This window comes from Fundulus heteroclitus, chromosome 24, assembly GCF_011125445.2.
Source record: "Fundulus heteroclitus isolate FHET01 chromosome 24, MU-UCD_Fhet_4.1, whole genome shotgun sequence".
Classification (NCBI taxonomy): Eukaryota; Metazoa; Chordata; class Actinopteri; order Cyprinodontiformes; family Fundulidae; genus Fundulus; species Fundulus heteroclitus.
In genome coordinates this window covers 20,061,690-20,084,426 of record NC_046384.1, presented here as the reverse complement: position 1 = coordinate 20,084,426, position 22,737 = coordinate 20,061,690, and the positions used below count along the sequence as shown (strand labels likewise).

The 22,737-nt window shown below is 41.2% G+C and overlaps 1 protein-coding gene across 3 annotated transcripts in view; it reads left to right on the top strand.

Moving 5' to 3' along the window:
* Positions 1 to 22,509, top strand: part of LOC105935450 (beta-1,3-galactosyltransferase 1) — a 183,226-nt gene extending 160,717 nt beyond the window's left edge. For all 3 annotated transcript variants that reach the window (XM_036128131.1, XM_021323250.2, XM_021323251.2), the window contains one exon: positions 20,616 to 22,509. In XM_036128131.1, the coding sequence (XP_035984024.1) occupies positions 20,867 to 21,853 (987 nt within the window). In that variant the 5' untranslated portion in view covers positions 20,616 to 20,866 and the 3' untranslated portion in view covers positions 21,854 to 22,509. The remainder of the gene's footprint in view (positions 1 to 20,615) is intronic.
* The last annotated feature ends 228 nt before the right edge of the window (positions 22,510 to 22,737 follow it).

The following is a 22,737-nucleotide window of genomic DNA, read 5'->3' as shown; positions in this document are numbered from 1 at the left end:
ATATGACGTTGCAAAGTCAGGGAAAGATGCAATTCTGATTGGATTTCTATCAATATCTCTATCAACCTACATTTTCTTTTTTCTTTCTTTGTATTTGCCTTTACACGATGTCCCCAACACTTGAGCTTTGGTATTTAAGCTGCTGAAAAAAATATATCATGCATGCAGAGTATCAATACATGCCACTTGCAAAATAGTATCCTGCTACCAGATACTGAACTCGTCTTTTGAGATTGTTAAACTGCAACAGGGCCTGCGGCCCGGTATATTGTGCAGCTCAACGATTGAAGGTAATTAGTTGAACTAGATTTTCTTAGGTGTATAATGCTGGCCACACTTCAGATTTTATTTGTACAAAAATATAAAATTCTTTTATCGAAGCAGCTGAATTTAGCCGAACTTTCATTAGTATTATTGTGACTATGCCTACTATTGCAGATATAGAGAAATCAGTTTAAGAACCTTTCCTCCAGCCTAACTTTTGCTTTAGTCAATAGTTGTCCCGTTGCCTACAATTGCTCTCTTGGCCCCAGGAAACCGTCACATATTTTCAGAGTCTGATATAGTCTTATATAGTATTTGTCTACAATTATTGACAGTAGCAACAGCTTTCATACATGCTCCTGAGTCCTTTTAAGCAAGGTAGTGAATCACTCCGCTGCAGATTCCTGACACTGCAAAAACAAGGCCGGCGGTGATCAGTGAAGCAGCTGTAAGGTACGAGCACCTGAAGGTGTTGAAGGCTGCTGTAGAACAGGGCTGCTCAGCAAAGCTCTGCCCTGGATTATGCAGAAGTTTTAAAAGACGAACAGCGTCCTGCCCCCGTGACGCTTTTTGCCTCTCTTGTGACTCCAGCTGTTACATTTCATCAGATCTTTGCAGTTTATTCCCACCTCGCTGATCCACATCAGTCCATAGATGCTTTTATTTTAACCGGACTGTCTCAGCTTGTTTCCGTGCAGCATGTGTCCTACCCAGCTGGAATCAAATACTGTTTAACTCAGAGTACGCCTCAGCGCCATTAGCATAATTCATGTGTCATCTTGGAGCTTTTTTTTTTCCACGCTCAGCCCGACGCAGCGCTGAGCCTACCTGCTCTATAACTGCAATGTCACCCGGTCGGACAGTTAAACGTATCACCGCCGTAGATCACGCTGAGATGTACGATTTATAAAGGGGGATTAGCATTCAGGGCAGAGGTGTGGTGCTGTGGGGAGTCAGCTGAAGCTGCCGCAGCGGATTCCTCCGCTGAGAGCCTCAGCAAAGTACTCGCCTCCCTATTCGCCGTCGCCAAAAGCTTCCGTCGTGCATCCTCTGCTCGCCTCCAGGCTGCGAGTCACATGTTGAATTTCTCCTTCCGCTGCTTGCTCCTTGAACTTTACCGCATTTTGTCACGTTACACCAAAAAAGACATTGTTTTTGGTAGGTTTTCAGTACTATCTAATTTTGTTTTATAGCCTAATTCTTCTTTAGACTTTACCTTTGGTCAGCACGGTGTTTGTTTTTCTAACAAACCTTTGAGGTCTTCACAGAACAGCTGGATTCATTCTGAAATTGCATTACTAAGTAGATTCCTTCTGAAGGTGTGCAGTGTTTTATTAAGATGTGTGTGATTGAAAGGGGGGGATTCAAATGCCATCTACAGCTTTGAGAACACGATTTGTATAAAATTTGGAAGACCATGTATCATTTATTTACTGCTTCATCATTATGTTTTGCTTTGTGTTGCTCTATCACATAAAATACCAATTAAAGCAATATGTAAGGATTTGCATGCCAAAGCAAAAACCTTAGGGACTTTAAAATGACCGGTATAGTGCAGAAAACACACAAAAAGGGAAAAAAATCAGACTGAGTCCAAAAATTGTAGAGCTCTGTTTCTTTTTATAGATATTTGCAAAAAAAAAATGTGAAAAGGCAGACCTTACATTAAACAGTAGAGGAGCAGGGATTCCACTTTCTCCAACAGTGCAGGACAAACAAAAAAACAGACTCTACCATATTGCAACAACCCAGCTTTTAAAGCACCAGCCTGTACCAACTAAAAAGTAACAGGGGTGGAAACCTTTACAACAATTACAATTTATATTTAGGGAACAAACTAAATTAAAACCTCTAGAGGAAAAACCAAAAAACAATTTACATTCAACTTCAACAAATCAAAACAATACTCCAAATCCTAGACAAAAAACAAAACATCTCCCCTCCATCTCAATCAAAATGGATTTTTCCTCATGAGGCTGATTGACAACACCAGGGGTCCGTTCTTCGTACGTTGCTTAAAACATCCGAGATCAAATGAGACATCCAAGATGATTTCATCCGGCTAATCATGATCCGGCTAATTGGGTTCTTCGAACACATCTGTTGTTTACGATTAGTGTCACTGGATTGAGTTATCTGAGATAACTGCGCGTTCATGGGTTTGTTTAAAAGGGGAAATGTATCGATAGTAGAAACATTGATCAGCAGCGCTGCTATTGGCTGTTCAGCAAAGAACGCCCACAGTTCTTCTCCCAAGCAGAACAAGAGCTTGGAAGGTTATGCCGAATTTGAGTCATTAATTAAAACACCTCAAAATCTGTTAAAGCCAGGAGAGAAGGCTGGCAAAAAGCAGCAGACAAATTAATGCGTAAATACTGTCCATGGTAGATGTTTCTATCACTCTCTACAGTATGAATTTTTTGCATTTTAATAATTTGATATTATTTGTTCTTTTATATCAGAGCCTCCACGGGACCCACTAGAACATGGGGACAAGTAAAAGTGAAATACAACAATATTCTACAAAATGGTAGCCTTTGATTATTATACTTTATTTTAAAAAGGCACTTGTTATGTCAAGAGATCCAAATTTCAGTGTCATTCCTTAGACACGGGAAGTGAAGGACACGTGCAAACTGGGAATTTTAATAAAAAAAAATCTTTATCCATAAAAAATTAAAATCTTCCTTTTCCAAGTCATCCACAGTTTACACGGTAAAACTGTAGTGCTCCGTGGCTAGATAATCCACCCATAGTTTTTTCTAATACAATATATGGCTCGACAGGAAGCAAGCCTTTCAAAGTAAACTAAACTTCACAATAAAATGGCCTGAACAAATCTTCTTACTATAGGATAAAAATAAAAAGCAAACCATCATACAAATAACTTAAATATTTTAGATGTATGGCTCTAACACCACTTTTTCCTCTTTAAAAGCCACTGTTAAATGATGTGTTTGTCTGTTTATAACAGCCACCGAGAAAAATCTCTCTACAATTACACTGTCGTGCTGCGCTAAAGGATCCTGTCTATTGCGCAATACGCAATTAATTCAAAAAGCTCTGAAATTATTCTTGCACCTTCCGCAACAGGTTGCAGTGGGGAAAATGGACATGACTACGACAGACTTCTCCATCTCCTCCGCTTATACAGCCGTGATCTAATCTTGTTTACATGAAATAAGCCTGCTCTCGAGCAGGCTTAAGCTGGCGAACATGTTGCTATGACAACAAGTGCAGGAAGTCTTTCGAAGAACCAAACGATCCAAGATCATACCAAATCGTCAACAATGAAATCCTGCTAACTGAGTTAGCGACGTACGAAGAACGGACCCCAGGTCCTTATTAGTACTGCTCATGGGCGCGCTTCCATGGCAACACCTGACCAGGGGTCCGTTCTTCGTACGTCGCTAACTCAGTTAGCTGGATTTCATTGTTGACGATTTGGCATGATCTTGGATCGTTTGGTTCTTCGAAACTCATCCTGCACTTGTTGTCATAGCAACATGTGCGCCAGCTTAAGTCTGCTCCAGAGCAGGCTTATTTCATGTAAACAAGGTTAGATCACGGCTGTAAAAGCGGAGGAGATAGGGAAGTCTGTCGTAGCCATGTCCATTTTAACGACAGCAACCTGTTGCGGAAGGTGCAAGAATAATTTGCAGAGTTTTTTGAATTAATTGCGTATTGCGCAATAGACAGGATCCTTTAGCGCAGCGCGACAGCGTAGAGAGATTTTTCTTGGTGGCTGTTATAAACAGACAAACACATCATTTAACAGTGGCTTTTAAAGAGGAAAAAGTGGTGTTAGAGCCATAAATAGAAAATATTTAAGTTATTTGTATGATAGTTTGCTTTTTATTTTTATCATATTCAGTAAGATTTGTTCGGGCCATTTTATTGTGAAGTTTAGTTTACTTTGAAAGGCTTGCTTCCTGTCGAGCCGTATATTGTATTAGAAAAAACTATGGATGGATTATCTAGACACGGAGCAATACAGTTTTACCGTGTAAACTGTGGATGACTTGGAAAAGGAAAATTTTCATTTTTTATGGATAAAGATTTTTTATGTTAAAATTCCCAGTTTGCACGTGTCCTTTACTTCCAGTGTCTAAGGAATGACACTGAAATTTGGATCTCTTGACATAACAAGTGCCTTTTTAAAATAAAGTGTAATAATTAAAGGCTACCATTTTGTAGAATATTCTTGTATTTCACTTTTACTTGTTCCCATGTTCTAGTGGGTCCCGTGGAGGCTCTGATATAAAAGAACAAATAATATCAAATTATTAAAATGCAAAAATTCATGCTGTAGAATGTAATAGAAACATCTACCATGGACAGTATTTACGCATTAATTTGTCTGCTGCTTTTTGCCAACTCTCTCTCCTGGCTTTAGCAGACTTTGAGGTGTTCCTTGTTGTTTTAATTAATGACTCAAATTCGGCATAACCTTCCATTAAAAGCTCGTGTTCTGCTTGAGAGAAAAACTGTGGGCGTTCTTTGGCCATGCTGAACAGCCAATAGCAGCGCTGCTGATCATTGTTTCTACTATCGATACATTTCCCCTTTTAAACAAACGCATGAACGCGCAGTTGTCTCAGATAACTCAATCCAGCCATACTAATCATAAACAACAGGTGTGTTCGAAGAACCCAATTAGCCGGATCAGGATTAGCCGGATGAAACCATCTTGGATGTGTCATTTGATCTTGGATGTTTTAAGCAACGTACGAAGAACGGACCCCTGGGGTCCGTTCTTCGTACGTTGCTAACTCAGTTAGCAGGATTTCATTGTTGACGATTTGGCATGATCTTGGATCGTTTGGTTCTTCGAAAGACATCCTGCACTTGTTGTCATAGCAACATGTGCGCCAGCTTAAACCTGCTCGAGAGCAGGCTTATTTCATGTAAACAAGATTAGATCACGGCTGTATAAGCGGAGGAGATAGGGAAGTCTGTCGTAGCCATGTCCATTTTTACGACTGCAACCTGTTGCAGAAGGTGCAAGAATAATTTGCAGAGTTTTTCGAATTAATCGCGTATTGCGCAATAGACAGGATCCTTTAGCGCAGCGCAACAGTGTAATTGTAGAGAGATTTTTCTTGGTGGCTGTTATAAACAGACAAACACATCATTTAACAGTGGCTTTTAAAGAGGAAAAATTGGTGTTGGAGCCATAAATCTAAAATATTTAACTTATTTGTATGATGGTTTGCTTTTTATTTTTATCCTATTCAGTAAGAAGATTTGTTCGGGCCATTTTATTGTGAAGTTTAGTTTACTTTGAAAGGCTTGCTTCCTGTCGAGCCGTATATTGTATTAGAAAAAAACTATGGATGGATTATCTAGACACGGAGCAATACAGTTTTACCGTGTAAACTGTGGATGACTTGGAAAAGGAAAATTTTAATTTTTTATGGATAAAGATTTTTTTTTGTTAAAAATCCCAGTTTGCACGTGTCCTTTACTTCCCGTGTCTATGGAATGACACTGAAATTTGGATCTCTTGACATAACAAGTGCCTTTTTAAAATAAAGTATAATAAATAAAGGCTACCATTTTGTAGAATATTCTATTTCCCTTTTACTTGTGCCCATGTTCTTGTGGGTCCAGTGGAGGCGCTGACATAAAAGAACAAAGTAAATATGAGATTTTTAAAATGCAAAAATTCTAAAGTGATAGAACAATCTACCATGGACAGTGTTTACGCATTAATTTGTCTGCTGCTTTTTGCCAGCCCTCTCTCCTGGCTTTAACAGATTTTTATTTGTTTTAATCAATGACTCAAATTCGGCATAACCTTCCATTAAAAGCTCTTGTTCTGCTTGAGAGAAAAACTGTGGGCGTTCTTTGCTGAACAGCCAATAGCAGCGCTGCTGATCATTGTTTCTACTATCGATACATTTCCCCTTTTAAACAAACGCATGAACGCGCAGTTGTCTCAGATAACTCAATCCAGCCATACTAATCGTAAACAACAGGTGTGTTCGAAGAACCCAATTAGCCGGATCATGATTAGCCGGATGAAATCATCTTGGATGTGTCATTTGATCTTGGATGTTTTAAGCAACGTACGAAGAACAGACCCCTGGTGACCTCAAAGAAAAAAGAGTGGTGAGAACAACAAAACAAGTTCATAAAGTTACAAATACAAATAAACTTAAACCTTCCCCCAAATACTCAATTACTTTAAAAAAAACAGCAAATGCCTGTTTACATTATTTGTTAGTGAGGGGGTAAATCCCTCACACAATATAAAAAAAAAAAAGTTCAAAGTGTATCTATACTCTAGCGAGACATGTTAAGTTTTGGGCAGTGGAGATGACCAAACTGTCTTTGAAGAAGTTTGAGTAATCGTTATGTCCTTCTCAGTCTCATCAGTCCTCTGAGGACTTTCACTGCTTGGCTGCAGAGTGACGCACCCCGGCACAGTTTGGGCTCAAGTCGGCACTGAAGTGGGGATGGCGCATCAAGCTTCTGTACCACAGCCAAATCTGTTGGCTGCTATTGATATCCCATTTCCTCTGTCACTCCTAAGCTCCTTTGCATTCAGAGGCTTCGCGCTAAGCCCAGAGTGTCCAGCCTGTGGTCTGTAATACTGATTATACAGCTGCTTGTGCTGCTCTTCAACAATCATCGAGTCCCTTTATTATGCGAGCAACAGAAACAGAGTTCCCCGGCACACTGGGAGCTGTCCAGTCCTGACGCTTTAATTGTGCCTCTTCCGTATTAGGTAAATCTCAATCTGGTCCGCAGCTTTTACATTTCTGGCCCCGTTTCAGGCGTTTCAAAGTTGTCAGAATGTGTTTTACGTTTTGACGAAGATTAAAGTAAAAGAGGATTTAAAGCGCAAACCGCTTTTTTTTTCCCCCTCCGTCTTTACCTGTGACAATTATAAACGGTCTGTTACACTTTTCACATGCAAAGCAGCAAGAGGCGCAGGTAAGGTGTTGCAGACGGCTTCTCTGGCTGCATTATACTTGTGTAGCAATTAAAGCTATGCTATGTTCTGCACCGATAGCTTTTGCAGTGAATAATAACCTAAGCCAAAGGCAATTATTAAAGAAGTTAGACATTTGAATGAAAGTTACCATGTCGGGGGAAACCACCCGAGTATCAGGAATTAGCATCCAAACAGCTCTCGGTCTCTGTCAGTTATTGTGTTTTTTTAGTACCTGCCTGGTGAGGTGTGGTAGTATAGAACAACAGATGGAGTGAATTCACACTCTGCACGTGTCTAAAGAGTAAACACACACAACTTCCCTCCAAAATACAAGAATGTTTTAATGAAATACTTCAGGGAACAAAGCTGTTAACGTGGCTAGCACTACTAAGTAAACGATGAAAAGAATAAATCAAAGTAATAAAAAAATAAACTGAAACTTATAAGCAATAAATCAAAGCAGTGATGTACGTTTATGTATGTTTTAGAAGCAAAAGTTGTTTTGAGGAACTGGGATTAAGGTCAAATTAGCTAGAAAACTAATTAAAAACAAACTATTGGTTTGCGTTAAACCCGTTAGTTCACAATGCAAAGCAGAAAGGAAAGTAAAGCATAATTCATTTTTTTTTTTTTTTTTTACAATTTACTGGATTAGAAATCAGTAACCTTTTGGTTAATTAATACATAATGTCAACTAGCCATCCCAATGAATGGAGTAACAGACTACCAAAATGGTGGCTTAAAATAGATACAGATTTACAATTTTGCAGCAGCTCAGTTAATCAATAAATTAAATAGCAGTCACAGTCATATTTAGCAACCCTTCAGCTCCCACATGTGCCTTTAACACAACTATATTAATGTGTCTAAGGGCCGGCAGCGTACTACAGCCTATCGCGGTGCAAAGAGAATAAGCTGCGCCAAGCGCTGCAAAACTAATATTATCCCCAATTTCCCCTTTGTGGGACCATAAAAAGAATTTCTTATCTTAGCTACCGTCATAGCGTTAGCGGAGCTTTAGCAGCTGAGACAACAGAGACACAATATAACATGTTTATAGGGACTATGCGGACATATTTTAGCTCGGTTAGAAATAGGAGAAGAAGGGCAAACACAGATGAATGGGAGCTGAGGCTGCAGGAACTTCACAAAATAAATTTGTAACATTACAGGCTCATTAGCCCGTTAGCACTCAAACAGTTAAGCACCACAAACAAAGAAAAACAAAATGACAATCATTTAAATCATTTTATCCTGATTCCATTTTCTCAGCCCAAACGCAACAGCTGACGTGAGCCGTTCAACAGGAGGGCGTCTGGTGGGGTCAGGGCGTGGCAGGTCCGATGAGAAGAAACCACGTGGCAGCCACTCCCGGTCTAGCGCCTGCTCAGACTGGCGGAGCTGCAGTTCCAATGCCGTCTTCTTCAGGACGAAAGAAGTACATTATTTTGCATCCAAGGTTTCCTTGAAGATCAAGACATTCACGAACATGTCTCCCCTGATGCAGCCTGGAGATCTGCGGGAAAAGAGAAATGGAGCTTCTGTGTAAGGAGCAAACATTTCAGCAGTGAAACTCATCCTTCCTGGAAGCTGTGCATAAGAAAGGGTTAAAACTGTGCATTTTTACCTCCCTCAGCTGAGCCCGACAACTATAAAAAGGAATTTTGTGGGTATTATATTATTACTTTGAATTATTGTCATTTGAATCAAACATCTTCGTTCATAAATGTGATCAATAACGGTTACATTTTAAACAACAGCCTGTATTTGTTTTAGAAAACAACTCCTACCTAAAGAAGTCAACTTGTTGGCAAGCTGAGGCAGTTGTTGCTAATGAACGGCACAGATTAGCTTCGGTCGCCAGGGAAACTGTTTACACATTTTATTAGAATAGATTTCAAGGATTGGTTTCCAGCTTTAACATTTACCCACACCAATATGATTACTAGACAAACCTGCCATTTTTGCTAGGCATGTCAGGAGTAAGGTTTACAAACCGCCTTTGAAGAACAGATTTCAAAACGCTTTGTATTGGTTTTTTTGAATGTATGTCTCAGTTCAGATTTCTATGTTTCTAACACTGAGGACAGATCACATGACCTGGGCATGCATAAAACATCTTCATACGCATTAGTGATTGCAGCTGTGAAAATATAGATTTATTAATAAGATGTACTTGGTATTAATAGATCCAAGCGTGTAGATTTTAAAGGTTCATTAGGAAGATGATTGTGGGTCCAGCTGCTATTGTTCAACTGATTATTTTAAATTTATTTTGATCACTCTTTCTGAGTAGAAAGAATTTAAGTTTGACATCTAAAAGCCTCTTAAATAAATGTATTTCATTCTAACCAATTTTTATAAATACACTTTAAATTTATTTATTATTCCTCATCTGGTTTGTCCAGAAATATTAAAAACAAATGAAGCTAAAAAATAATATGTAGTGTTGGTTAATATGTAAATTATGTAACCTGAACTAGCTAGGTGTCGCTAAGCTAGCTAAAGCTAAGCTAGCTAAAGCTTTCATTAAGTATCATTTTGGCTGGAATAAGTTACAAATCAATTAAACCAATTTTCTGGGTTAAAATAATAATTTTTCTGTTCAAAACTTGATTATGGGTACAAAACATCAGCATGACATACAATCATATCATGAGTTTAAAGATTCTCAGTTCACAATCATCCTTTTTAATATACTTCCAAGTTTAATACTAAATCCATCTCATTAATACAGATACAATTTCTCAGCATGTTGCTAAGCAAGCTAGAGACCAGCCTATAAATGTTTTAGCCTTACACTTCTCTGCTGGATACAACACATGCTAACCGTGCTAAGATGTGTTACACTCTCATTAAATTCTTGAAGTGGGATTTGCTAACAGCTAATGTTAGAAATTCACCAACACTGAGCAATTAAGTATAAAGGCTAGTGTTTAATACAAACAGAAAAATGAATTCAGTTATCAATTAAAAACAAACCGCATTTAAATAATTTACAAAATTAATTTTAACAATTTTCAACATTAGTTAGAATTTAGTTTGGTTAAATGCACAGCAAACATTTCACTACGGAACTTACACTATTTCTTCTGCCAAAGATGAAAATCTACTTAAATAAAAATGGCTTCATTGGTTACATTCTAACAGTTAATTTTGCCAGTGCTGAAAGCCCAAATATACAAAAACAACAACAGCACATTCCTCACATCTCTCTGCCTTCAGACTCTGAACTCACTGGCCTTGAAGTCTGTTTGGTTTTGAAGGGAAAGTGTTTGAGTTCCATTCCCCCAGGCAGCCTGCTCGCTCTGTAATCAGAAAGCGTACGCACTCATTCTAATACAATATCCACTCCAGTTTCTGAAGGTTTTTTTTTTTTTTCGCTATGCATTATCCATTCGCTTATATTTTTGCCAGTGACTGATATTCACAGGTCATACCTCACTTTCAGATACTATTACCAGATCATTATACAGCGCTGTAAAGAACCCAACATTTTGACAGCGTTCCTTAAATCAGCAGTCATGAAAAAGCAAAATTGATGGAGGCGGCTCGCTGTTTTTTTTTTTTTTTTTTTTTTCCCCCCCCCTGCCAGTCGTTAGATCTGTAATATGGAGGCAGGGAGCGAGGATGTAAGATGTCAGCGCGGAGATCGGAGTCTGATTTATTTACCTTCAGATGTGTTGGCCGCGTGCGTTCGTCTCAAACGCACACGTGCCTCGCGGTGCGCTCTATTTGCACCGACCTCTGTTTTCCTCTCTGACAGGCTCCCTCGCTGACTCATGCGCCAGAGTCGCGGCCCCCCCGCCAGCAAGGTCACTCCTCGCCGCACTAATGACTGCAATCAATTATCGGCCGCAGCATTAAGCGAGATCAAAACTCCCACATCTCTGTGGCCTTCCAGCCTTTTGAACTGCAGCATGGAGGTCACTTGATTGCAAAGACAATACAGCTGATTCCTCTCCCACCCCCTCCCCACCAGCGAGAGACACGATCCAACATTTATTTGGCTGTCTGAGTCACTTCAGTACGCTCTAATGCCATTTTTGTTCTTAAAAACAAGGTTTCCTGTATTGCATCATAAATCCCTATGAAAAAACGTTGACTGTGTTAAACACTGGAGAGGGTAAACAGTAGTAGAGTGCTACTGAACAAATGTACTTAAAATGTGAACAGATTTGTTTGCCATAGAGCTCAGTGACGTTGGGAGAAAATCAACATTGGCATGGCTCAAACACCCATTAACAGTTTGACACACCGTCCCCACTGTGAAGCATGTTGGTTATGTTTGCATGCACAAAATTTCACATTAAAATGTATTTGGATTAAAAGATCGGATTGTGCCGTTTATATGGGCACACAATCAATTAATCTGATCATAATGTGCGTTTATGTGCACCTGGCTTTATTCAGAATGGAACCACTCTGGCCTGTGCAATTATCAAATACCCCTAAAAAAAAACAAAAAAAAAAAAAAACATAGCAAACAAAGCAGTATTATATGAGTTATTTTGTCTTCCAAGCGCCCAGGCTGGACTTGCACAGTGTTCTAATTACGGTTGAAACTTTACTGAGTAAGCAACAATTTTAGGCTCTTTTATTTTTTGGAACATATAGGTTGTGTCGGAAGCCCCGACAGTTTTCCGACACTTGCCAACGCGTAAATACGTCACATTTACGTCTGGCGCACTCGGGTCAGTTTGCCACAATCGGAATAACTTGAGTCTGACAAGTGTTTACATGCACGTTGATGATCAATCGGCATAAACCACAGAGCTCATTTGGAATACAATTTAATTCTGATTGAGCTTAAGTATATTCCAAAAAAAGGGTAAAAAAACAAAGCAACTGGACTTGTTTTCTGTAGTTGAAGACGTTTCGCTTCCTCTCCAGGAAGCTTTCTCAATTGGCAAACAAAGGCCTTGTAATGGCTTAGATAACATGCAAATTCAACCGAAACAGGACCACCCCTTAGTAATGGGCGGTCGTTAAAGCCATTAAGCCAGCAGATTGGACCAAACTGCCATTACTCCAGACTTTTTGAATTGAGAAACTTCCTGGAGAGGAAGCGAAACGTCTTCAACTACGGAAAACAAGTCCAGTTGCTTTGTTTTTTTACCCTTTTTTTGGAATGACCATGACCTGGATGACTGAGAATCTTCACCAGCAGCTTAAGTATACAAATGGAACATTTCAAATAAATAAAAAAAATGCCCATAAGCCATCTTAAATATTAAATAAAAGTCCACACCACATTATATCTTGGGTTTTCTACCATCACACTCCTCTCCCTGGTAATCACCAGGGTGACCTGTTCCACAGATTATAGACAATCACTTTAAATGTAAACAGTCAATCCCACTGTTGCGTAAATGATAAATGGACTGAACTTATAGAGCACTTTTCCAGTCATACTGACCACTCCAAGCACTGTACACTAGAGCCACAATCACCCAATCACACAGCTCAGTGGGTAACTTTGGGTTAAGTGCCTTGCACAGGGGCACATCAACATCTGACAAGGGGAAGTTGGAATTGAACCCACAACCTTCCGATTGCAAGACAACTACTCAACCAATTAGGCCACAGTCACCCATAATGCTGCTTGGTGGATGCATCGGCACTGTTGGAAAACCATGAATTGAGGAAATGCAGTTTCAGGCATCTAATAGTTCCTGGCCAAAAATGAGGACTGGCTAATATACTCTGAGCATCGCATTATGCTATAACTTATAGTGCTTCACCTCTCTCCCAGGTGCTGAAAGGAGCTCTCTAACTCCCAAAGTGCAAAGCAACCACACCCAGGCAGTGTTCAGCGCCTATCAGTTTCCTAAAACGCTTCTTGTAGTTTTTAATTTCTTTTTTAATTTTTTTTCATTCCTCCTGGTCTCCCTCCCTCTTCTGAATGTCGATCTGAACACACAGCAACAGGGGAATTTCAACACAGAGCACGGCCTCGTTTACTTATTAACAACTTATTTTAATGTGGGCACAATATATGCTTTTACCTCTTATTTTCACATTTATGAATTTTTCTCACAGTTCCTTTGCCTTTTCTCAGTGGCCGCCACGTCACCGTGACGTCACGCAAAGTTCTATAAATGAGACCCCAGGGCATCTTACCGTCTTCGTCACCACCCCAAGAAGGCAATTCAAAGGGCTTAACAGAATGAATCAAATCTGTAAAAAATAAAAGTCAGGAGATACATTAAAATAATTCTGATCAAATTTAGGAGTTACTTACTAAAAAATCTGTAAATTAATTACTGACTAAAAAAGACTTTACTGAAAAGGTGCAGTCACCAAGCCTGGTAATATTACTATAGTGAACTATATTTAATTAATGCTAATTTCAAAAAAGCTGATAGCATGAAGGTTTCTATTTAATTTTTCGAGTCTAAATATTACTGTGGATTGAAGCAGAATTTACATTACAGTAATTCAAATTGCATGTATTTACCAGGACGGAAGCAACAATGTGGTGGACTGATAGCTCATTAGTCCCATTTGTTAAAGGGGGGATCATCAATCGAGACGTTGATAGGTCATGTGAGCCTTTCTTACGATCTAATACAGACTACCAGGATATAAAACCTCTTTAGTTTAAACAGTTATGAATAATGCTATTCCTATAGATCGTGAAGTTGCCTTGGTTTATCTTAGCGTTGCTAGTTGTGTTGTCTCACACTGGTCATTACTGCTGGTTGGTTAGAGCTGTGCTGGAATAACTGCAGCCTGTGTTATAGCTAAAGGTTACAACTAAGAATGACACATTACAGCAGTGTTGTGGGTACATTGTCCACCCCGGGCTCTGTAATATAATAATTTAAAGCTGTCATTCATCTTCATTTCTAAACTTCCTTCTTTGCTGCTGCTTGCATTGCTAGTTTCCTTTGACATAAAGCTATAGTATTATGTCTGAGCTTTGAAAAGCTTTATCACAGGTGTCAAGTCTCACAGTTGATGAAGTCTGCATTTTTCTAAGGGAAAAACTCCAAAAGTGCTTTCCAATCCCTTTTTTTTGGAAAAATGCTTGCGTCGTAAACTTCTATTAGATTTCTGGGTTGTGTAATTCTGGACGGCGCAGCTTATCTCGCTGTTCTCCTGGTATTTAGAGTTGATTAAGGGAACAACATACCGGGATTTGAAAAACATTTATTTATTTTTTTTCGCATTAAACCACAAAACTTTAACCTGTTTTATGGGAATTTTATCTGAAAGAGCAGCACAAAGCAATCCACATTTCTGAAGTGGAAGGAAAAGGATACTTGATATTCAGGTAAAATACAAATCGCATTGTGTGGCATGGATTTGAATCCAACCCCCTTTACTCTGACATCCCTAAATAAATCCAGTCATGCGATTTATTCCCAGTGTGAAGGGAAACACAGCATGAAACACGGTGGAGGCAGCATCATGGTGTGGGGATACATGGAATCTGGTCAGAGGTGAAAGGGAGATGGATGGAGGTAGTGACAGTAAAGTACACTAAATGCGGTTAATTACTGACTAAAAAAGACTTTACTGAAAAGGTGCAGTCACCAAGCCTGGTAATATTGGTAATAATAATAATATAATATTGGTAATTATCAAGTGGGTTGTCACATCTTGTATAAAATTGGTTGAATGCTTCAGGCAGCTGCATTTGGACAATAGCTGATTTTCATCCAGGACCAGTGATGTTTACTTTCAGCTTCATGCATCAGGTGAGTAATGCAGTTAATTACGGAGGGAGCCATGTACCGTATTGCTGTTGAAAGATCTGCACACACACAAGGTTTTGGTTCGGTCCACCCTTTCTCTCTCCACTTTGAGAAACCTTAAGAAACAGAGTCTGATTTAAAAAACAGGGAAGTCAGGCTAATGCAGTATTAATCACAGATTGTGGCGGTTTAGAAGCCGCAGAGCACCACTCCAGACTGTGTGCGGAAACGTGTAGGTGGAGTGGATTTTAAATGAACTGGAAAGAAGTAGAGCTGTCGGCTTGCAGAGGAGGACAATCTGGAAAACGTCTAAATAAAACGCAGAGCAAATCAAGCCAATAAGAAATGTTTAGCATCAGCCCACCTGAAAAAGGTTACTGCAGCTGAAGCTCACCTTTGGATCCTGCAAAAGACGTGAGACCGGACAGTTCGCCTTCCAGCAAGAGAACGACAGGGTGCTTGTGCAAGTCTTGAAAGTCTTAATAAGTATGGAATTTTGAAACACTGTTTTCCAGACCTTGAAAAGTCTTGAATTTTGTGTGAAAGTCTTAATAAAGTATGGGAAAAAAATGTGTGGTAGAATTTTACAGTATGCCCAAAGGCATTGTGAAAAGAGAAATAGGAAGGTAGGCTATAAAACTATAATTTTACTAACTGGTCAAACATTTGTTTGATGTGAAATTCATGTACTTGTGATTTTCATGTTTTGAAACGTTTTCATCAGTAAAAGCATAATTTACTGTGAATAATGCATTTGTTCATTGAGTACTAGCCTATAAAAATGAACATTTCTAATAAACAGTTTGTACAATCTCAACCAATGAAGTAGGCAGTAGGCACACAAGTATACAAGTACATAAAGTTAAGGTCTTGGGAAAAAAAATATCAGTTTTAAAAAAGTCTGGAAAAAGTCTGGAATTTTAATTTGGAAAAAGAGCAAGCACCCTGGAACGACCACAATGCGTGATAATTTTTGACCACTTTATGCCACTTTGAGTTGGGTTGTTACTTCAGGTCTCAGTGTAAAACATTAAAGTTTGGGGTTCTCTTGCTGCAACATGCAAAAAGGCTCAAGTGGTATAAACAGTCATGCAGGGACACTGCAGAAAATATTCTTTCAGATTTAGTCGATCAAGAAAACAACATTTGCATTGACAAAGAAGCATGTCAGACTGCTCCAGGCTGTGGGAAAACTAAAAAAAGGAGGACATCTGAGGAAATCCTGTCATTTGGGTCAGTTTCAGAGCAATCTTCACTGCAGCTTTAACCGGCGTTAATATTTTAGGCTTTTAGTTCTGAACCAGGACATTTCAGAGAGATAGTGGAGCAGCATGTACAGCAAGTGTCCTGACAATGGTCCTTCTGGTCAGATGAGTGCGTTCTAGACATGGTTCTGGACAGATGTTTGGTTGTTATGGCCTTGGCTATTTATAGTTGGCAAATGTCAAAGAGCTCCTCCGTGTTTGAGAACTTCTATACTGTTTGAACCTGGACTGGAAGGAGAATGAAAAGAGTTAAAGTTTTCTCAATTACTTGTGAGAGTCTGGAAAATAACGTACTTTACCTAAAATCTTACCTAAATATTCAGCTGCGCTCGGAGGGGCTGATTTTCAAGAAGGCCATGAATGTTTTATTGCTGTGCCGAACGTAGCATGTTGTTATTTTACCAGATGACTGTTTCTGCCACATGCAGGCGATCACATCCCGGCGTCTTGGAATCACAGTGAGGCGTAATGGAGCGATAACTAGTGCAGAAGAGCTCAGCTCAAGCGCCTAAATTCACTTCCCATGGGGGGGGGGGGGGTTAGATTTAAAACATTTGAGCGCTTAACACCAGTGTATGGTAGAGCGACTGCTTTGCTCCTCATCATTTCCTTCCAGTCAGCTCGTCACTGCGCTGTCATGACAACAGCTCACACTAATGAAAAGTTACTCATTTCTTTCAGTTTCGTTTTCATGTTAATGTAATGTAATGTAATATAATCCTAAGAAAATTTTGTTGTTATTATTATATCATAGATCAGCACATAGTAGGAGAATATTGGGAAGTGAAAATAACATGATACAAGGTTTTCAATAATAGATGACTAGACTAATCTGAAAAGTGGACCATGCGTTTGTATCCTTTTTTTTTTTTTGGTACCCCAAAATGCAGAGCATTAATTAGGGAAACAGCCAATCGGCACTAGGTCACTCTAGAGGAGTGGCCATGAGCCAATTATGAATCAGTTATGCACTTCGTCATCACGGTCAACCAGACTGGATTTCATGGAGTGTGACCACAGACATTATATATGTAGACGCGTCATACATATGTCATATATGTGTGTGTGTGTGTATGTGTTATGAATATAAGGATCAATTTGTTAAATCTAAACATTGTGGTCTTCATTATTTCATAAAACCGTGTCACATGTGAACCTTGGGGGAGTATTAAAGAGGTAAAATTAATAATAAGAGAAAAAAAGTCCTAGGTCAATAAAGTAAAAAAAAAAAAAAAACACAAAAGTAAAAATGTTATGAGAAAAACGTCATATTATGAGAATTAAGAGAGAACATTTCCAGAATAGTCACAGTTTGCAGAATTATTTCACCCCTGGAGTAATAGGGCCAGGTTAGATTACGTTAAATATTTTTTTCCTTTAGGAGAATAAATTCAGGAGAATGAAGCTAAAGGGATACGAAAATAAACTTGCAATATTACAAAAACAAAAATACTAGGAATACAAAGTATATTCAGAGATTATAGTCCCTCTGATACTGTTTAAGTGACTGAGAAACTGCAGATTTGCCACATTTAATATGGCGGACGCTCTGACGCATCGCAGCATAGGCAGAACCCGCCCAACAACGCGTCTACTCTTATATCATGTCTATGAGTGTGACAGTCTGGTAAGGCTGCATTCACATCGGCCCAAAACAGACCGGACCAATCACGGCGCGGGAGGCGGGACTTTGCGATGCGTCGCTCTCAGCGGCAGAATTACCCATAATGCAGCAGCGCTTTTCTGCTACCATAACAGTCAAGATACATACAGAGATTTTTGTTGCTTGGTGCCTTGGAAGATTAAGAAAGTGTACACGAGAGAGCACCATGTGTCCTCTGATTTCTTTTAGACAAAAGCGGCAAAAAAAATTCTTCGCAGGAGAGTTTGCTCGGACTACAAATTGAAAAAACAGAGCACACTGCCTGTGTACGCGGCGTATCAAGTCTTAGGTGGCCAGGCTAGCGCTACATACATTCTCGACAAAACACACGTAGCAATGTGACAAAATGTGGAAAAAACTTGAGGGAAAGGGAGGTTTTTATAAAATGCTGATCTTAAAAGTTCTCGCTCAATTTTGTACATACCTGACAAACCCTTGGCTTGTACCCTTTACAATAGACTCAGAGGTCCAAGAGATCCTAAAACATTGTGAGAATCATGATGATCCCCGGGTCCTGCGGCTTCTTCATTATTCTTCCATCCAGTCATTTCTTTCCAGTGGGGTATTTGCAGAGTCTGTATGCAAGGCCTGACCTCTGGTGATAGCTGCAGTACGTTCATACTAAAATGCTGTTTTTAACCTTAAAAATGCACAAAATGTGCTAAAACCCCTCGCCCTGTAGAATGTAGTCTGCTGATGTAATTCAAAGTCACAGAGCAGCATGCAACTGTACATCCATCTTTCAATTTACCCAAGCTGAAGTGGGGTCTCAGAATTTCGTGAGGTGCATCGCTCTAGAGGGATATTGCTTGTTCCGGGTGCCGGAAAACTGAGTGTAAAGTACTTTTGCAGGTTTATGAATCCAATAAACCTTCCCTGAGGGGAAAACAAGGCGACGCTCTAACAGGAAGAGAGGGAGCAAGGTCGACAATATAGGGTGAATATGATAATTTGGTGATTTTTTTGGTAAACTAGACCAAGAGAAGTTCAGGTGGCAGAGATGGAGTGCCTGCGAGTGGAGGCTGTCAATAAGTTAGAAAAAAGTGCCTCCCTAAAAAAAAAATAGAGCATGGTAGGGTGGGTAAATAGAGTTTCGAGTGATGTGAGCAAAGGAAAAAGATGCTGTAGGAGGCCTGAAACTAGACAAAAAAAAAAACAATAAAAGAGAAGAGAGGCGGGGGAGGAAGGCAGCAAGACATATAAAGATGGATCAAGCATCCAGTGAAGTGGAGACGGAGGGTGTGATTGAGGGCACGAGGAGGGAGGGGTGGTGGGAAAGCAGCCGTGATGAGATGGCTTCTACTGGACCATGAGATTGATGAATCTGCTTCAGAGAGAGAAGGAAGAGATAGCGAAAGGAGGCGGGGGGCGGGGGGGGGGGGGCCTTGATGAAAAGACCAATCGCGGTCCCGCAAGACACGACAAAATCTATAGCGTGATAAAGGAATGAGCCGCTCTTATCTCCAGGCCTCCATCTTTAAACAGAGCACCAGAGGCATCTTCGCAGATTGTGCTATCTCTAATCTGGTTTTTATTTCTTTTCTTTCTTTTTTTTTGTCATCAGCTGTGCATGATCAGGAGGAACGTGCAGCGCCTGCTGTCACATCATAGGAAATCACAGCATTTCTGGAGCGAAGGAGTCTTTGAAAAGATTGGATTTAATTAACTTTGACATTCAGGCAGCAAACAGCCCCCTTAGCTGCTTGTCAGTCATCGGCGTTAAATCCCTACTGACAACCAAATCTATTCCGATGTAATCGATATTTCCAGTTGCTTTAGAAGCTTCCAACAGGGTTTCTGCTGGCCCTCCCCTCTATTAACACCGATCAGCTTTCCCCGTCCCTGCTGGAGTCCAGCGTCCACACAGCATGATGCTGCCACCACCGTGTTTAGGGTACGGTGCATTCAGATGAGACTAAGATTAAACGTTTTGGGCTGTATGTGTGCAAAGAAGGGGGACTGATACTGTATACCCCATATACACAGCATTGTGGTGGCAACGCCATGCTGTGGGGATGCTTTTTTTCCAGCAGCAGAAGCAGAGAAGCCGGTCGGAGTTGATGGATGGAGCTGAAGAAAGAGACTGGGGCGGTGGTTCAACAACTACCCTAAACATAGGACAACAGTTGTGTGCTGCTTTGAGTTGGTCTATCACGTTTAATTCTGCTAAAGCGCATTGAGGCTTGTGTTAATGTGACAAAAAAAATGCAGGAAAGTTTGTGGGGTGTCAGGAACCGCGAGACCCTGTAGGTGCTTGGTTAGTCAAGAGGTTCTCAGCAGTCGCAAAATGATATGCAAAAGTCCACATGAGGTAAGAAGAGGCGGCGTGAAGAGGTGGGAGAGTGAGAATAGGATGTGGATATTAATCTGCTCTCGTGAGACCGGTTCACCTCCTTTGGCTCCATCTGTCTCCTCCTCCTCCTCTTCCTCTCTGTTGCTGCTGCAGCTCTGACTTGTCAGCCGCTGCCTCGGTCCGAGGGGGATAAGAGCGAGATAAACAGCATTTGCAAACAGAGAGTGGTGGGATTGGAGAGGAAGCAGGCCCCAGAGTTCCTACTAAGATTCTCTTTCTTCAGACTACAGTCATCTCATCACAATGACAGGATAAGCCTGCACAGCTGCTGATTTTATTGGGTGTAATGAAATGGGGAGGAAAAAACGTGTTCCGTATACTCCTCTGGAGTATAAGATCTGGTCTGTTCCGCCAGTTAACGCGCCACTCTCACTGCCGTTTCATTGCGCGGGTTTGATTTGTCTTTTGCCTTTTGTTCCCCCAGATGCAGAATTGAGGACCTTTCTTCGAGCTGCGATGGGACTCTGCGACGCTACAAATCTAAGAAGTCTCCTCAGCAGTCCTTCTCAATCACAACACCAGCATTAGACGGTGGAGGGGAGCCGATATCTGAAGTTAATGTCAGCGGTGTTGCGGAAGCAGCCTGAAGCTGCACCGCCGGATCTACCGATACCAATGGGGGTGTGGCCTCAACGATTCCAACACTGCTGCCGCTGGTAATGCTAGCCCACAGCAATGCCTTCTAAGGTCTCCTGCTTGTACTTGCTGACTGTGGTATGCTGGGCCAGCGCTCTGTGGTACCTGAGTGTGTCCCGCCCTTCGTCTTCCTACGTGGGCCAAGTGTCCGTACCGATGCGCAAGGCGCCCAAAGTGAGCAAGAACTCCACGTTCAGTAACATCCGCACGCGCTCCCTCAACCCGCACGACTTCGGCTACCTCATCAACGAGGTCAAGAAGTGCGAGGCCGAGCTGCCTTTCCTCGTCATCCTGATCAGCACCACCCACAAGGAGTTCAACGCCCGTCAGGCCATCAGGGAGACGTGGGGCGACGAGACTACCTTTCCGGACGTGCGCGTGGTCACGCTTTTCCTGCTGGGCCGGAGCACAGACGCCGTCCTCAACCAGATGGTGGAGCAGGAGAGCCAGATATTTCACGACATCGTCGTAGAGGACTTCATTGACTCGTACCACAACCTGACACTTAAGACGCTGATGGGCATGCGCTGGGTGGCCACGTTCTGCCCCAAGGCTCAGTATGTTCTCAAGACAGACAGCGACATCTTTGTCAACATGGAGAACCTCATCTACAACCTCCTGAAGCCCAACACCAAGCCAAGACGGAGGTATTTCACGGGCTACGTCATCAACGGTGGGCCAATCAGAGACATCCGCAGCAAGTGGTACATGCCCAGGGATCTCTACCCTGAAAGCAAATACCCGCCGTTCTGCTCTGGCACTGGTTACGTCTTCTCAGCCGACGTGGCCGAGCTCATATACAAGACCTCCTTGCACACCAGGCTCCTGCACCTGGAGGACGTTTACGTCGGCGTGTGTCTCCGTAAGTTGGGCATCCACCCCTTCCAGAACAGCGGCTTCAACCACTGGAAGATGGCCTACAGCCTCTGCCGCTACCGGCGGGTGGTCACCGTCCACCAGATCTCCCCTGAGGAGATGCACCGCATCTGGAACGACATGACCAGCAAGAAACACCTCAAGTGTTAGCAGACTAAATGAACCTTTCTGCAGATGCGTTCAGGGCTTTGTTGTGCTTTAAAAGCTTGGCCAGGATGCTTTGTGCAATGATTTTTTTTTTTCCATGACGGGGAGCTTAAACGTGTGTTTGGCTCCTCATTTACACAAGGCACAGACTGTCCCCAATTACCAGGAGTGCTGATGAGATAAAGGCTGACAGACGCTCGGCTCGGCTCAGTCACAATCTCTGATTTTGAATGTTCTTCATGCGTTCGTTGTATTTTCTGAACGAGGCATTGATACTGGATATCTGATACCGCAGCAGTCATTGAGAGGATTATTGTGGATCTGCAGCGTGATGACTCGATGTTGAAAGCACTAGTATCTACGAGAGGACAATGTTCTGCACGGATAGACGTTTTATTTTCTGAAAAAGATTTAAAGGGGAGCGGATCAGAATGAAAACACGGCTGCTAGCATTCCTGACTGAATGTTAACCTCTGTTGGTGTGTGAAGTGCAGTATTTTCACTGTGGCAGTGCTGTGAGCAGGCTGCAAACTACCGTATTTTCTATTACTTGAACACAGAGAGCAGGAGAAGTATATACTGAGAACAAATCTTACCGTTTTTGAGCAGTTTTTCTTTGTTTTCAATTACTTGAGATCGAATAAACCTGTTTCATAAGATTTAATGTCGTATTTATTCCTCAGACTTTGATGCAGGTAACCTGGAAGTTAATATACGTTTGATTTCTCTGTAGGAGTGAAAGCACCTAATTATGGCTGCTGCTCGCTGCAGCAGCTGCACTCTTCACAGCGAGTGCCACTGAACCTTCCTCGTGCCTCTGGAAGGATTCCCGCTGTCTGTGCAGGTGGTGGACAAGTCGGGCAGACTGCATTGTGTGATTAAATCAA